The sequence below is a fragment of the Cyanistes caeruleus genome, chromosome 11, assembly GCF_971803275.1.
Source record: "Cyanistes caeruleus chromosome 11, bCyaCae1.hap1.1, whole genome shotgun sequence".
NCBI lineage: Eukaryota > Metazoa > Chordata > Aves > Passeriformes > Paridae > Cyanistes > Cyanistes caeruleus.
This window is the reverse complement of record NC_141711.1, coordinates 643,128-658,391: the sequence shown is the minus strand read 5'-3', so window position 1 is coordinate 658,391 and position 15,264 is coordinate 643,128. Positions and strand designations below refer to the sequence as shown.

Here is a 15,264-nt window from a genome sequence, read left to right as displayed (position 1 = left end):
GGAAGGAGGGTGGCACGTGACTAGTATCAGGCATGGTGAGGTCTCAGAAATGGATGAAACTTGTAGAAAATCAGTTCAAGTCTGTTACTGATCTTGGTTTGCTAAACCCAGACCTGAATGCTTGGTTAGAATTCCAGCAACAAGGGAACTGGAAGGTTTGGGTTAACCTTGGGCCAAAGGATTTATCCAACCAGAAAATTATGATGGAACTATGAGTCCTTACCCAAAATTTCCAGCCTAGTATGAATTTGGGTAGAATTTACCTAAAATTCTGTTTTGCTGAACACACTTCTGGGGATCTGCAGCTCAAAAAACTTTCCTCAGTATTAGTATTTGCACTGGAAAAAGTTTCCTCTGATGTTTTTTACCAAGGTTTGTAACTTGTGAGTCAGCACAAGAAAATGAAACACCTGGTGAAACTGTCTGTTTTGACTGGTAAGATTAAATCAAATGCTTCAGTGTGCAAGAGCCTCTTGGCCTGATGAAGGTGTTTGTAGGCAGGAACCCTGCAGAGCTCACCAGTACTCCTCCCCTCCGGTCATGCACTTCTCGTAGACAGGCCCTTCCAGCTCTCGGTGGCTGGGGAAGATGCCCTCGTGGTGAATGATGATGGTTTTGATGACCTCATTGACATGGGCCTGGCAGGACACCGGATCCTGCCCGTCAGGAATGTGCATCAGCGTGGGCCCGAAGCAGATGGCCAGGTTGTAGGGATCCATCATGTTCTCATCACTGTACTGTGACAAGCTGCAAGCACACGAGTGAGGGAGCTGCCGTTCCTGGCTGGGAACAGCTGCCAGCACAGCCCAGCGCCCCGGGCTGCCCCTCCCGGGCACACAGCCACCAGGCTGGGCAACAACCAAAGCACAGCTGCCCATGGCAACACCACAGAGGCCTCATGCAGCAAAGCCCGGGCAAAAGGGACAGCAAGGAGGAACTTGGTGAAGCAGGAAAACACTCACTGGTTAAGGAAAGCAAAGAGGTATCTCATGACCACGATGACAGCCCGAGGCAGAGTGACAATGATCTGCTGGATCTGGTGCACTCTCTCTGTAGGGTTCTCAATTTCTGGAACACATAGATAGAAAGCACATCCTTAAAAACCTTTTCAGGACCAGACAGCTCAGCACCAGAGGGACTTGTTCCAGATCTAGTGGCCCAGTAAGCGAGGAAAACAAAAGCCCGTCTCCAGAGGTCATCCGTGAGCTTGGTACTGAGATGCAGGAAGAGAACGGGGGACACGGCTGCTCCAGCAGGGAACTCTTATGTTCAGATGCAGTACCAACAGCAAATAAAGACATTTCCATGGGCTTATTTTTAAAAGAAATGTTTATGCATTATTCATTTCATTCCTCAACAACTCCTCTGTTCCTCAAAAGCCTGAGTCAATGTGGCACTGAAAACAGAGCGCTGCTTGATTTTCTAGGGCAGATTTTTAAATGAGGTTCTTATTCAGGTTACCCTTCTGAGTTATGCACTGGATCCTTCAGAGCCCCTCCACTCCTGTCTCCTACTGCTCTGAATAGGAATTAGAAATTCCTAGGAAATAGGTTAGCTGAGCCAGGGCTGAGTCAATACTTTCAGATTCACTGCTCTCCACAGGAGTGCAGAGCTCAGAGCTGCCATCAGACACCTGCTCCCTCCCAGGGGAAGGGGTTACTCAGGGCTGTCCTGCCTTTAAGCCAGCCCTGTATTCTGTACAGAGCTAATCCCGTGGCTGCTCTTTCACAGGAAGCAGAGGACAAGCACCAGAGCTTTTCTGGAGCAGGTGGATCACAGAGAAGTCTTGTTCTGGCTCAAACTATGCCATTTGATAATCACAATAAAATTCACTGACATGTAGCTAGGCTGCCATTTAATCAAAATTCTGAACAAAATCTGTCCTCAATACCAAGATGCATAGCTTTATAGTATTTCACATGGGGAAATTTTCCATCTGATTGATCCCATTATTGCCTGCTGGGTTCTCTACTTCTTCAGTTTGGTTTTACATAAGAGTATATTTTTTTTAAAAAAAAACCCAACTAAATACAAACTGGATAAAACCCTATGACAACAGATATCTGCTGTGACACCCAGAGGAACAAACTCTCAAAGCACTTGCTTTTCTCACTTAGCAGAATGTTTCAACTGGGCACAACTCAGGAATTGACAGGGTTCCCACCACCACTGCACACACAAGGCCAGCCCCATGTGGACTCTGCAAAGTGCCTTTTGACCTGTCTATTGCCCTTGTGCCTTTGAAAGCTTCCACATAAATCCCCAGCTCCCCAAGAGCAAAAGCACTTCAATTTATTTAAAATCTGTCCTTAATCAAAAGGTTGCAAGAGCACCAGGAAGAGAAAGACGAGGAAAATGAAGATTCTTGTTAAAATTGGAAAAATAAAGAGAGATAAGAGAATAGCACCCAGAAAATTAACAATGTCTGCAAAAAAACTCCCAAAAGCTTAATAAATCATGCAAATTAGCATGAACTAGGGCTGTGTCAAACACAAGCCTATCAGCAAGCACACAGGCAGCCATGTTATCAAGAACATTCTGGCACTGGAGGGGACCCATCCCCTTCTCCCAGGCTGTGCCCTAAGGCTCCCAGCTCTGCAGCCCCTGTGGAGGGCAGCCAGAGAAAGCACAAGCCAAACTGCAAATCCTTGTCCAGGGCAAGGAACCGGTGCAGAACCGACTTCCTTTGTCTGTCTCACGTGTGCTGCGCTGCTTTACACATCAAAACTGAATTTCCTCAATCTACCACATAAAACAACTGTTCTTGAGAAATCAGAACACATTCTTCTGCTCTGGAACAAGCCCATAGTGCCCTCCAAGTATCACCTCAGCATCACTAGACCCCAGCAGTTATGAACATGCACACTCAGAAGGGATGAAAGCACCACGGGCAGTGAAGCCGAGACAAGATCTTGAGCAGGTCCCCCACTGGTGCCCCTACAGCTGAGACACCCCAACCCCAAACAACCCCAGCATCTCTCCTGTAACCTGCAGCCAAAATGGGCAGCACTTCCATCACCTCTGAAACATCAAGCTCATTTTGCCTCCTTTCTTCCCCCCAGAGAAGTCATTTCCCCTCTCTCTCGGTGCACACTCCTGACATCCCAACAGCTCCCCCTGCCCACGTGCCACCCTCCCCAGAGCAGAAACCCCTGTCTGCAAACTCAGGTGCACCTGCCCCTATCCAGGGCTTCTCTCATCCCACCCACTTCTCCACAAAGAGCTGCCACATGTACTTACTTATAGTAGATATCAAATCTTGAAACCTTTCCTTAGGAAAGAGGGGGTTTTCCAGTCCTCGGAAATACAGCTTCAAGACTCCAGCCACTGAGTTAATGTCTCTTTCATTCTGATCATCAGCAAGGGGGTCTTCACCTGCCCAGAGAAAAGGTTTTATATGCATCATCACCATCAAGCTGGACTAACACAAGTGGTTTTCCTCATTTAGTGGAATACCCAAATTTCCCAGGGTTCAGAAACCCTCCTCATGTGCAATTTGCAATGCTGATTTTTCCTGAAAACCAGTTTTACTGGGGGATTTCAAACCTTTCCTGAGGACAAGGATGATATTGGTTGTTTCTCCTTCACCATTTCCAGCTCAGCTCATTTTTTGCATTTCCAGCACCAGCCTGGAAAGCTGAGGAGGTCTCAATGACAGTGAGTGAGAGCCTGAGAGGACAGGCTTGGCTGGGGGATACAACTGCACCTCTGGAATGGACCCAGTGGTTCTGGATAGCTCTGTACTGACTGAAATCTGTGAAAGGATCTCAGTGCCCCCAAGATTTGGATACTAATTAATCTTAAATTGGATGTGCAAATCCTCTACCCTTTGACAACCCTAACACTGCCTTATCCATTGGCCCATCCACCTTCATCCTGATCCTTCCAATGCTGCTGAAGGATTAAGGGTCACTATTCCCAGCAGGACTGTCCCTGTCACAGCTCCACTCCACTCAGGACAGAAGGACTGCTTTCCCTTTCTCACTGGCCTGGCATCCTGAGTGATTTTCCCAACAGATTCACTGGTGAGACCTCCACAGCCAGCACTGGCACCAGGTCCAGGGGGGAATGCTGCACCTCCCTTGGCAGACTGCTGCAGGCATCAAGGATCCCCAGCAAACTCTTTTATGCTTTTGTGATTTAATGACCATGGAAAAGCCCTCTGCACATACCCCTACTTCTCATACTCCTTCCCTGGGTGACTCCTCACTACTGCCAGAGACACGACACAGAAACCCAGAAGGGATAAAACCTGCTTGTGTCTCATAGCAGAAATGGCTTTACCACAGGCTTTACACCATGGCTAAAGCACCCAGCACACACCACCTCCCACCAAGGATCCCTGCTCAGGCAGGGCAACCTGCTGTACCTGCTCACCCCAGCTACACACCTCTCTCAAACGAGTTCTTGATGTCATTGACTTCCACCTGGGAGCCAGGGACTCTGAAGATGCCCTGTTGCTGGAGGCCTGGAAGAGAATAATGCTTTAGGAGAGATTTCTGGAACTGTTGGGCAATACCTGCAGGTAAAAACAGCGGAACTCCAGGAGTTGATGCACCAGACATGCTTGGACCAAGCAGGGACAGCCTGCTGCACCTCACTTCTGCTCATGTTCTCCAACCAAGGCCCCCAGATCAAGGTGCTGAAAGGGCTCATGGCCTGAGCAAACAATTTAACCCCGGCATGTGCTAATAAAACCTCACCATCTGCCAGTCATCCAATGCTGCCCCACAGCCATTGCTGTGGGAATTCTAACCCCAGCCCATGGAGAATGGACTGCAGGCAGCCCTGGGGGTCTCTGCTGGATCTCACTGCTCACTCAAGTCCTTTTCTCCTTGGCAGGTTTCTGTGGCTGTACAGAGCAAACTTACCGTACAGATTGATGTAGCGGATGCAGCTTTCTACAACAAGTGGAATGGCCTGTCCTGAATCCTTCAGGAAAGGAAAGGAAAAAGACAAAAAATTACTGGTCTATTGCTAACAAATAGATCATGGGAAATGCATTAAAGACTGTAAAACCAGAGATTTGAAAATTAGTGGTGTGGAGTTTAGTAAGAGGACAGGCAGGGAAAGGAGGTGTTACAAACACAGAGCCGTCGAATGCGCTGAGGATACTGTGTGCAGCCAAAAACGCACAAGAAAGCTGTCACTAAGGTGTGTAAAACATTGCTGCTCCCTGTCTGGCTCAGACAGGAGACTGCCACGAGGGATCACAGCTATTCCACCCCAAAGGTGGAATGCTGAGCTGAAATAAAACTTGTGCTATACCTGGCTGATGGAATAAGCTTCCTATAATACAGCTTATAACAATATTTCCACCAAAGGATAGAGCCACTGCCAGCAGGTGCTAAAAAACCCAACGAACACCACTGTGTATGGAGTGAAGTGCCTGAGTCTGAACCAGTGGTGAGTTCTGGCTTCCCCCAGGCCCCTTGTGGCAAAAGCTCAAGCCAGACACGAGCCATGTCTGACAGCCCAAGCAGACACATTTCTCTCTGGGATTCTGGTTGTTCTTCCAGCAGAGCACAGTGGCATCTCTGGGCAATTCCCTCCGCCTCGCAGATGGGCCTCCAGTAAATACCTGATTCCTCGTTCGTGCATTCCTCCTTCCTCTGAGCACACAAAAGAGCAGCAGAGTGGAAAAAAGAGAACAGATTAAGCAGGGATAAGTTCAGTTAGAGGTAAGCATCTCCTTGGGAGGCCATGAACGCTCAAATGCAATGGCAGCTTAGCGAGGGCCAACACGGGCCTTTGGGCTGTCCCCTCCCTCCCAAAGCCCTTCGGCACACGCTGCACCCCAGCCTGGCGGCCTGCAGCCACAGCCTCTCGGATTCCTCCCTGTCTGAACCTCTGGCGTTCCCAGGAGCCCCAGGACAGAGACAGACCCTGCCTGGGGCACAGGCTCTGAGGGGGGCACTGGGCAGCCATGGGGGCACTCACTGCCTGTGAGGCTGCACACCCCAAGAGGTCTCTGCTAGCACGGGACACTCCTGCGCAGATAGACTTCTAGAGCAGGTAATTCCTCCTTCTCAGTGCTGAACAGGCTGGGATTTAATGAGCATTACTTTTTTAAAAACCAGTTTAAGTCAGGAGTAATCACAAATCCTAATGGGATTACAGGCTTTGCCAGCAGGGCCAGCACTCTCTGTGCTGGTGCTGTGTACAGACACTGCCCTCGGGCTTAGGGCTGAGCTGAGGGAATAAACCCCAGCCAGATGATGCCTATTAGACACCTAATCCAACAGTTTGTCTTTAGTGCTTCCTAAAGTGTTTTCACTGAAGCTTTCTCCAGAGCAGGATTACAGGACAGCACCTGGCAGCACCTGGCAGGGGACGAGCCAGCTGGGCTGGTCCTTACGGATGGATTTGTGTGCCAGGCTGAGGATCACCTGTCTGCCCTCCAACACAGCCACACATACAACAGCATTTCTACCCCAGGCTGGCAGTCCTTGGAAGTGGGAGACACTTTCTGGGGTCACTGTATCTTCTTTCTCAGCCACAAGGATGGATGACCACCAAAATGTGGTCCCATTTCCATTCCATCATGTGGAAAAGAATAAGGGGGATGTGTCTGTAGCTCCTTTGAGGGCTGGGCTGAGCTTGTGTAATCTTTCTTCTCAGGATGGGTAGGAGCAGCAGGACAATGAGGACACTCATCCAGGACTGCCTCACACTGCACGTGGGTGCACATACTCCACGGGTGGGGTCTGGAGCACCAAGCTGATGGGACAGGGACACCAGGAACGCACGAGGGCAGCTACGGAGAGAAATCAGCACCGAGGCAAAGCCGTGCTGGCCACGCCAGCTGGGTGCACATGAGCCACAGGGACCCCCTGAGGATGGCAAGCAGCCAGGACAGGAAAGCCACCATTCCATTCCCAGCATTCACAGACACTCCTGCAAGCCAGCAAGTACCTTAATGAATGTTTCCATATTGCCGTTAAAGAGCTTATGATTATAGACTGAGAGAGGCCTAGGTCTCCTCATTTTCTGTGGCTTAGGGGGAAGACATGGGGGCCTGGGAGAAAATGGAACAAAATAAATCAACAAAACACCAACATAAATGCAATGACAGGGTGAGATCTCACAGGTTATAACTGAAAATAAGAAATCAAATCAAAGAATCAAATAAGAAAAGTCCCTCTGTGAGGATTTCACGTGCAGCCACTCTCACTGGTGTGTCCCACATGGACACCACTCCAGCAGGAAACCAACAGCATTGGTGGTCAGCTGGAGTTAACTCCTGCCTCCCACCACCAGCTCAGCACTCCCTCAGCCTGAAGAGGCACCAAGAGCAGCTGAGGAGAGGAGATACATCCAAAATAAACCACAGCCACCACAGAAAACACTGGGGTATTCCTGTTTGTTCCTAAACAGATTTCGTTCTGCTCACAGAGAGAGGCCAGAATGAGGACAGTGGGAACACCTCCACCCTCCTGTACCTAACTCCTGTTTGGAATCCCAGGGATGGGGATGACCCTCCCACTGCTAGTGATGAAGAAGCCAGAGAAGCCTGTGACAGGTTTCAATGCAGTACTGAGGACATTGGAGGGCTACTTTCATTAATGCTATTCCCAGTCCAATTCCTCTAGATAATGAAGGACATTCAGTGTCTAGATCTAAAAAAACACCACAAAATCCCAAACAGATTTCTGCCCTGCCCTCTGCAGCAAGCACAGCTGCAAACACCCACAAAACTGGGTGCTGGGATGCAGAGTTCTCACAGAATGGACACGGACACTTTACACAGAGCTCGGTGCAGAGGGGACAGCAGGGGTCTGCTGCTTCCCTAATCAGATGCCTCTAACTAAGCAACTTGACTCTACACTCCTACAGCTTCCAGCCACTCCTTGGAGTGTAACTGAGGGGCAGAGGTGACTGCTGGCCCTTGGGGCACCCAGCCCTGCCCCACACACTGCAGGGACTGTGTCTGCAGCCCCCAGCCAGCACCCTGCACTCACCCCTGAGGTGTCGGGGCAGCTCTGTGACCAGAGGCACCAGTGACAGCTGTGACAGCTGTGTGGCAGGGAGCAGGGCTATGGCCAGCTCCTCAGAGTGTCCCACACTGCACAGGAGCACAGCCCCTGCTCTCTGAACATCCCTCTCTGTCCCTGGAGTGTCCCACACCGCACAGGAGCACAGCCCCTGCTCTCTGCAGGTCCCTCTCTGTCCCTGGAGTGTCCCACACTGCACAGGAGCACAGCCCCTGCTCTCTGCAGGTCCCTCTCTGTCCCTGGAGTGTCCCACACTGCACAGGAGCACAGCCCCTGCTCTCTGAACATCCCTTTCTGTCCCTGGAGTGTCCCACACTGCACAGGAGCATAGCCCCTGCTCTCTGAACATCCCTTTCTGTCCCTGGAGTGTCCCACACCGCACAGGAGCACAGCCCCTGCTCTCTGAACATCCCTTTCTGTCCCTGGAGTGTCCCACACTGCACAGGAGCACAGCCCCTGCTCTCTGAACATCCCTTTCTGTCCCTGGAGTGTCCCACACCGCACAGGAGCATAGCCCCTGCTCTCTGCAGGTCCCTCTCTGTCCCTGGAGTGTCCCACACTGCACAGGAGCACAGCCCCTGCTCTCTGCAGGTCCCTCTCTGTCCCTGGAGTGTCCCACACTGCACAGGAGCACAGCCCCTGCTCTCTGCAGGTCCCTCTCTGTCCCTGGAGTGTCCCACACCACACAGGAGCACAGCCCCTGCTCTCTGCAGGTCCCTCTCTGTCCTGGCAGAGCCTCAGGGCCCGGCCCTGGCGCCCCTCGGCCTGGTGCCGGCGGCATGAGGCGCCTCCTTCCTGCCTGGCAAGGCCGCCCAGGCTGCACCATCTGCTTCACCACCTCTAACAGGGAACGGAGCTTTATTTTATCAAACACAAACAAGGTTGGAACAAGCTCACACACGGAGAGGCTGTGCATGTTCCAGGGAGCTGCTGGAGGCCTTGCTGGCCTGGTCTCTCTGTCAGAACACCAGCACACTCCTCGCGAGCCACGGCAGCTCTGTGGAGCTGCTTCACGGGCTGGACACGGACCAAAGCCTCCTCTCGGTCACATTTACCCCAGCTCTAGCTCCTGCAGCAGAGGGATGAAGTCTGTGATCCAGGTGTGCTCTGCACTCAAAGGTAAAGCAGCCAGAGCTGGGACAGGATTTCAGGGACATACTGAAGTCCTCAAAGGAGGAGGGATGGCAGGGAGTGAGTGGGCACCCTCGTGTCACCCTGTCTGAACACAACCCCATCTCAGCTACACTCCAGGACACTGCACCGTGCTGACAAAGCACATCCAGGCACATCAGAGCCAGCCAGCCAGAAACCACACTGCAGTAGAACCAAGGGCTGCTTGCCATCCCCCGATCCCAGCACTCCAGGCCATGCAGCTGGGAAGCAGGATGTGGGGCACAGGGGGGCTGGGGGTGGGTAACTCAACCCCACCAAGCTGCACCAGTAGCAAAGCAAACCCCCCTTCCCACAGCCCCTCCTGCCAGCACCAGCCCTCCCCAGGAGCAAGCAAGGGGAAGAACGTGCTCACCTGGTTGTTCCGCACTCAGCTCTTTCACCTGTAAGAAACACAAGTTCCCGTCATCCCTCCACATCAGCCACCACCAAAGGACTGCAGAGCACAGCTGTGCAGCTGCTCACACCCCCACTGCTGGTTCCTACACCCCAAGGAATGGCTTCTGGCAGAGAGAGGCTGCATTTGGGGAGGAGAGATGCCCACCTGGCACCCCCACCACTAAAAGACAGATTAGAAATCTAGAGGAAGAATATTAGAATTTTCTGGGGGAGAAGAGGGAAAGGAAGGAAAGTGGCCGAGGGTGAGAGTCAGTAGCAATCTCTGCTGCTGGAGAAGTAACCCAGCACTTCAGCACACAGTATCAGATTCAAAGAGATTTCTCTACGTGCACTGCCAAAGAAAAGCGGGAAGAGTAATCCAAGGAAATCATGATTTTCATGTCACTGGTTAGCCTGTGCAGCAGCAGCCAGGCACAGAACCATCAGGAGAACACACAGGTGAGGCTGACAGATGACACATGGTTTAAACCCTCTCAGGTGGCAGGAGAATCCTCCCTGGACCTGACTCCAACTCACCTTCTCCCAGAGTTTGCTTCAGCAGGTCGTGTTTAGCCTGGAGCTTTGTGATGAGGTTACTGCCATTCAGATACTCCTTAAATTTCTGGAATTAAAGAACACACAGGGTGGGTTAAGCACCACAGCCCCTGATGGACATGCACTGCTGCACCACAGGGATCAGCAGGGTGCAATCACTTCTCCCTGCCCCAGCCACTACCCTGATGGTCTCATTAGCCTGGTCTCCTTGGAGCTGCCCCTCCTGCCTGGGAACGAAGGGAGAGACAAAGAGTTCAAAGCTGGCTTTCTTTTGTCAGGCTTCTGGGAATGGCCAAGGAAATCAAAAGAGGCTTTCCCTGCACTGCCAAGGCTTTGCCTCTGTGCAAACCAACAAAGCCATGCAAGAACTCCCAGTGCCTGAGCCCTCCCAGGCAGGGACTGCCAGGTGCTCCATGCAGCAGGTGACACTGTGCAGAACAACTGCCCATCCCACAGTGAGCCTGTGGACACCCATGAACAATCCAGAGCAAGGCATTACACAGAGCAGAGAGGGAGACAGGAGATGGAAAACAGAAGACAGAGAATGGGAAAGATCAAATCTCTGCAAAAACCATTAAAATAATCCCAAGCACAATTCCAAACAAAAATTGCAATTTCCCTCCCAATTTACAATATTATTTTTAAGAGAAAGTAGAAGCTCTTCTATGCATATGTAATACAGCACAAGAAGCTGTTTACCATAGGCTATGACTACATGAAATGAGGGAGGTTCTGGTGAACTCATGCCTGTTGCCTGTATTTCAGGTACCAGAACACAGACCTGAGCTCTGCCCAGGAGTGCAGCATGGGAGCTGCAGGGCAGGCACACACACCACAGCCCAGCTTCTGTGCCTTCCTTGGCACACGAGTGGCCTCAGCTCATCGTGGGCCAAGGGCAAATTTAAGCTGAACAAGGCTAGAGAAGAAGACTTGGGCTCCTAGCTCACAGTCCTGAAGGCCTTCCTGAAGAGACCCTAGCTGGTGGCCCATAGTGAGGCCATCTGGAGTCTGTGCCCTGCTCTGTGCCTCTCCTACTCCACCCAGAAAGTTTTCAATCTCATCTGGCTGCTCCAGTTGTTCCCTCAAAGAGAAAAACAAGCAGGCACTGGACTGTCAGTCCCTGTGTAGTGCCCTGCCACTGAAATGCATTCCAGACCCAAATGTGACAGAAGACAAGTACTTAAAGAGACTGAATTGGTTCTTGCTCTTCACTAATGAGCACTTAACTGGGCCTCAGCCCTGGCAATTAATGCTTCATGTCCTGTATGGCCTGAGCTGAGACTCACAGTGAAATAGAACATTTCAGTCTCCTGCTGGTTGGCTCTCCTCTTGGCAATGTTGATTTTGCTCATGTAGGTCTCTGATGCAGCTGATTTGACTGACTCAGTGGAGCGGCTGTGCTGGAAGGCATCTGAAACATCAAAATCTTCCACTGTCAGCATGTCCTGCAAGGTCTGCATTGTGGCATCCAGCGTTTTCCGTACCTACCAGAAACAGGACAGCGTGGTTTGAGGCAGACTGGGAAAAGGGGACCCATCTTGAGCCAGCCACTCAACAGGCAGCTCCTGAGCCCTGGGCTAGCACTGGCTGCGGTCTGTGGGCACCTCCAGCCCTGCCACAGGAGGGGCTCCACACCTGAGCACACCAGGAAACCTCCAGAGGAACAAGGCTCAGCAGCTCTGCCCACAGCCCTGACCTCTTACCTCTTCATTCTCGATCTTGAGAGTGGCCAGCCGAGACTGCAGCTGGTGGTACCGCATCAGCAGCTCGGTCTGCACGGGCTGCTGGGCGCTCACCTGGCACACCTGAGACAGGAGACATTCCACGGGTCACACACGGTCCAGACACGCATTTCCACACCCACGCAATCCCCTCCAGCCCCCACGAGCTCCTGGCAGCCTCCAGAGAGGTTGTGTTGCCATGTGTCCCATCAGCAGTGCCCCGGAGCTGGGCCAGCACCGAGTGATTTGCACTCGGCCATCTCCCAATTACAGCAGGTTAATCACAGCTCCCCTGTGCAGATCTGTGGGGCAGAGAGAGCCAAACCGTGGGCTCCCTAATTGGGAGAGACACGGAGCAAGAGGCAGCCTGAAAGGAGGAGCCCTAACGAGCCAAGAGTCTCATTAGGAAAGGAAACACAAAGAGCAGTGAGTGAAGGCAGCCGAGAGGAGTAAGGAGTCAGGAACAATTTCCCAGCGATGGTCACGGGGAGGGCCAGGCCGGGCCCCTCTGCAGCCCCACAGGTGAGCACGTTACCTCATCCCCCATGTGTGGCTGGAACTCGAACTTCAGCGGCGGGCAGAAGACCTGGTTGCACATGTCCATGATGGTGTGCTTGTCGCTCCGTGCGTCCAGGTTGTCCACAGCGTTCTCGATGATGTCCAGGCCCTCGTGGCGGGACGTCTCCAGGTTGTACTCAGCAGACAGGTACGTCCTGAAGGTCCGAGCAAGGCTGGCGTGGAATCCCAGATCACAGCACTGAGAAACACAAAGGGGGGCCTGGTCACACAAACACTCCCAAACCGTTTCTCAAGGTTCTCAAGTGCAGATGGATGTTGAAGCGAGGCGTGGCAGTGGACACCGCGCCCTGCAGCGTGTGCACATCCTGCTCTGTCCCTGCACAGCTGCCTGCCTCCCACCATGGAGCAGCTCCTCATGCTGCTGATCACTCTTGTGTCTGTCTTGGGGAAAATGATAAAACTTGGAGTTAATTGCTGCCAAAATACTGTATTTTAGACAAAAACCTGGTTTTAAACATCGTCCTCACTACAGCTGAATTTGGCATGTCAAGTGTCATACCAGCACAGGGATTTGCTGCCCTGGAAGATCCATCAGAGCTGAGCAAGTCCAACCTGTGACCGATCCCCCACTTTTGTCACCCAGCCCAGGGCACTGAATGCCACATCTGGCTATTCCATGAACGCCTCCAGGGATGGAAACTCCACCACTTCCCTGGGCAGCCCGTTCCACTGTCTGACAACCCTTTCCATGAAGAAATACCTCCTGAAATTCAGATTGATAAACTCGAAGTGAAATCCAAAACCTCAGTTGGTGCCACAAGCAGCTCCAAGCCAAGAAGGCGTCTCATGCTCGGAGCCGATGTGAGGAGACACGGCTCAGCTCAGATCACGTCACAGCAGGGCTGTGCTTGCTGCAGCCTCTGCTGGAACCAGCAGGAGCAAAGCTACACTGGGCCAGCTCCCAGCCCCACTGCTCCCCTCGTCTTTAGAAGCTCTGAAGCCCCAGGTGCAATAATGAGGAATTTTGTAAAAATCATTCAATTGTCACAGCCTTCCATTTATCCTGCTTTTATTTTGTTTCTAATCACATTAATTCAGAGTATGGGCAGTTATAGACTGGCACAGACCTGCCTTGAAAAAATCAACAAGCAACACAAAAAAGATAAGGGGTGAATTTCCATTTGCTGCTTGGGGCAAAACATCATTTTGCACTGCAAGTTTCTGCCATGAGAGAGTTTCAGCATGAACATCTGCACCACTCCAGGTTGTACAGGAAGCCCAGAGGTGGGACAATGCAGCCGAGGGGCTGCCACACAGATGGGCAGGGACCAGGGCTGGGACCCCTGTGCCAGCACTGGGGGAGGACCAGCACTCCTGCCATGACCAGCTGACCACTGTACCCTGGGAATGCACTGTGCATTCCCCAGCATTTCCCAGCCCTCACCCGTGTTCTCCCAGCCCCTGAAATCACAGCTACTTGGCTACAAAACACCAGGAGGCAATATCTGCCACTGCTCAAGTGTGGGAATTCCCAAAACACACAAAACTGAGCCACTACAAGGCAAAGCGCTGAATACCACAGAACCCAAGGAGAGCGGCTCAGGGCATTGCCAGATGCTTTTAGGAGAAAATTCCATGTGAAATGTTTCCTTTCTTGTGCTGCTGGCCTCGCACTGAAGCCAGCAGTGATTTGCTGTGCCCAGCAATCAGCTGCTCCTGAGAACCAGGGCAGGCACTTCCCGCACACACTGCAGCCCTTGAAGTCCCTGCTGATCAGCACCGCGCCGGCTGCTTCACACACGGGTGCCCACAGAAGAAAAGACGAAGCAGGGACTTCCACGCAATTCCCAGAGGAACACACAATGGGGAGGGGAAAAGAAAAAGGAAGAAAAAAAAGACTTCAAACCGAGGCTCCCAGCCCCAGAACAAATGGCATTTTCTCACCCCTCTCATCCCTTTGATGGCAAATAAATTAGAACCACAAATAATAATCCCCAGCCCTTCTGCAGCGCCTTTCATCTGCCAAGCTCAGAGCTCCCCAAGCATTAATTCATCACGTCTGGTAACACCCTGCAAGGGGTGCAAATATCCCAGTGTTCAGCTTGAGAAACAAACCAGCTCCTGGAGCTCAAGCAAGCACGTTTGGCCAGAACAGCACGGAAGCAGCCAAAGACCTGTGTGCCTCCCAGCACCCACCCAGAGCTGCAGCAGGGCACTCCTGGGCTGCGGGGAGAGGGAAATGCACGCACTGCTCTGTGGCTCCAGCAACTTCGAGCCCCTCTGTAATCTGAGAGGCTGAACCTGCACATGAGAGCCTCACCTGAGCAAGTGGGACTCTGGAGTAACACCTGGGTGCCCTGCAAGCCTCCCCTTCACTTCCAAGGCAGAGCAGTAACGCCTCCAGAGGACCAGCACTGCCTGCAAATGAAGAGCCCAACTCATTTGCTCTGCTCCGTTCCCTCTTCTCTGCGTTTTTTCCTTATCTGGTTTTTAAAAAATATTCTACATTATTTTTAATTATATGCATAATATATAATAATTATATGACTATTTTAATTTCTGGCCTGCACTTTCTTGACATTGCTGCAAATCCCAGAGCTGTACTGTGCGGCAAGTAAATTACAGAATCCCAGAATGGTTTGTGTTGGGAAAGACCTTAAAGATTATCCAATTTCAACTACCCTGCCATGAACAGGGACACCTTCTACTAGCCCAGGTTGCTCCAAGCCCTGTTCAACCAGGCCAGTAAAGCTAACTGAGGATTTTTGACATAACTCTTTGAACTGCTGTTTTGGTTCCCTAACTTGACTCAGCTAATTTTTCCAGGGACCAAACAATTTGATGGCTCCATGTAATGTTGAATTTCCTCAGAGTTCCCCTCCTTTCCTGGCTTGTTTGGCGCAGATACAGCAAACACTAATCCGAAG

The 15,264-nt window shown here is 51.7% G+C and overlaps 2 protein-coding genes across 3 annotated transcripts in view; both read right to left on the bottom strand.

Annotated features, from left to right (window-relative positions):
- Positions 1–15,264, bottom strand: part of SRGAP3 (SLIT-ROBO Rho GTPase activating protein 3) — a 75,537-nt gene that overhangs the window by 9,529 nt on the left and 50,744 nt on the right. Inside the window, exons 7-17 of one of the 2 annotated variants that reach the window (XM_086845241.1) lie at positions 12,354–12,575; positions 11,801–11,902; positions 11,384–11,581; positions 10,080–10,164; positions 9,520–9,547; positions 6,916–7,018; positions 4,872–4,932; positions 4,391–4,468; positions 3,241–3,375; positions 963–1,068; positions 520–747 (exon numbers count right to left, since the gene is read on the bottom strand). In XM_086845241.1, coding sequence (XP_086701367.1) covers positions 520–747; positions 963–1,068; positions 3,241–3,375; positions 4,391–4,468; positions 4,872–4,932; positions 6,916–7,018; positions 9,520–9,547; positions 10,080–10,164; positions 11,384–11,581; positions 11,801–11,902; positions 12,354–12,575 — 1,346 coding nt within the window. Of the gene's footprint in view, positions 1–519; positions 748–962; positions 1,069–3,240; positions 3,376–4,390; positions 4,469–4,871; positions 4,933–5,581; positions 5,613–6,915; positions 7,019–9,519; positions 9,548–10,079; positions 10,165–11,383; positions 11,582–11,800; positions 11,903–12,353; positions 12,576–15,264 lie in introns of both variants that reach the window. The other variant, XM_086845242.1, reaches the window with a different exon arrangement.
- On the bottom strand, positions 7,739–9,005 carry LOC147650926 (uncharacterized). Its single transcript, XM_086845243.1, has 2 exons — positions 8,370–9,005; positions 7,739–8,309 (listed from the first exon to the last, which is right to left on the bottom strand). The coding sequence occupies exons 1-2, from the start codon at positions 8,908–8,910 to the stop codon at positions 7,831–7,833; spliced, it is 1,020 nt and encodes a 339-aa protein (XP_086701369.1). The 5' UTR covers positions 8,911–9,005; the 3' UTR covers positions 7,739–7,830.

Excerpts from the sequence above, each read along its gene's own strand:
- LOC147650926 (XM_086845243.1), bottom strand. The coding sequence starts at position 8,910 with ATGCACAGCCTCTCCGTGTGTGAGCTTGTTCCAACCTTGTTTGTGTTT. Across the intron at positions 8,310-8,369 it reads GGGCTGTGCTCCTGTGCGGT|TGTGGGACACTCCAGGGACA; the intron begins GTGGGACACTCC and ends GCTCCTGTGCAG.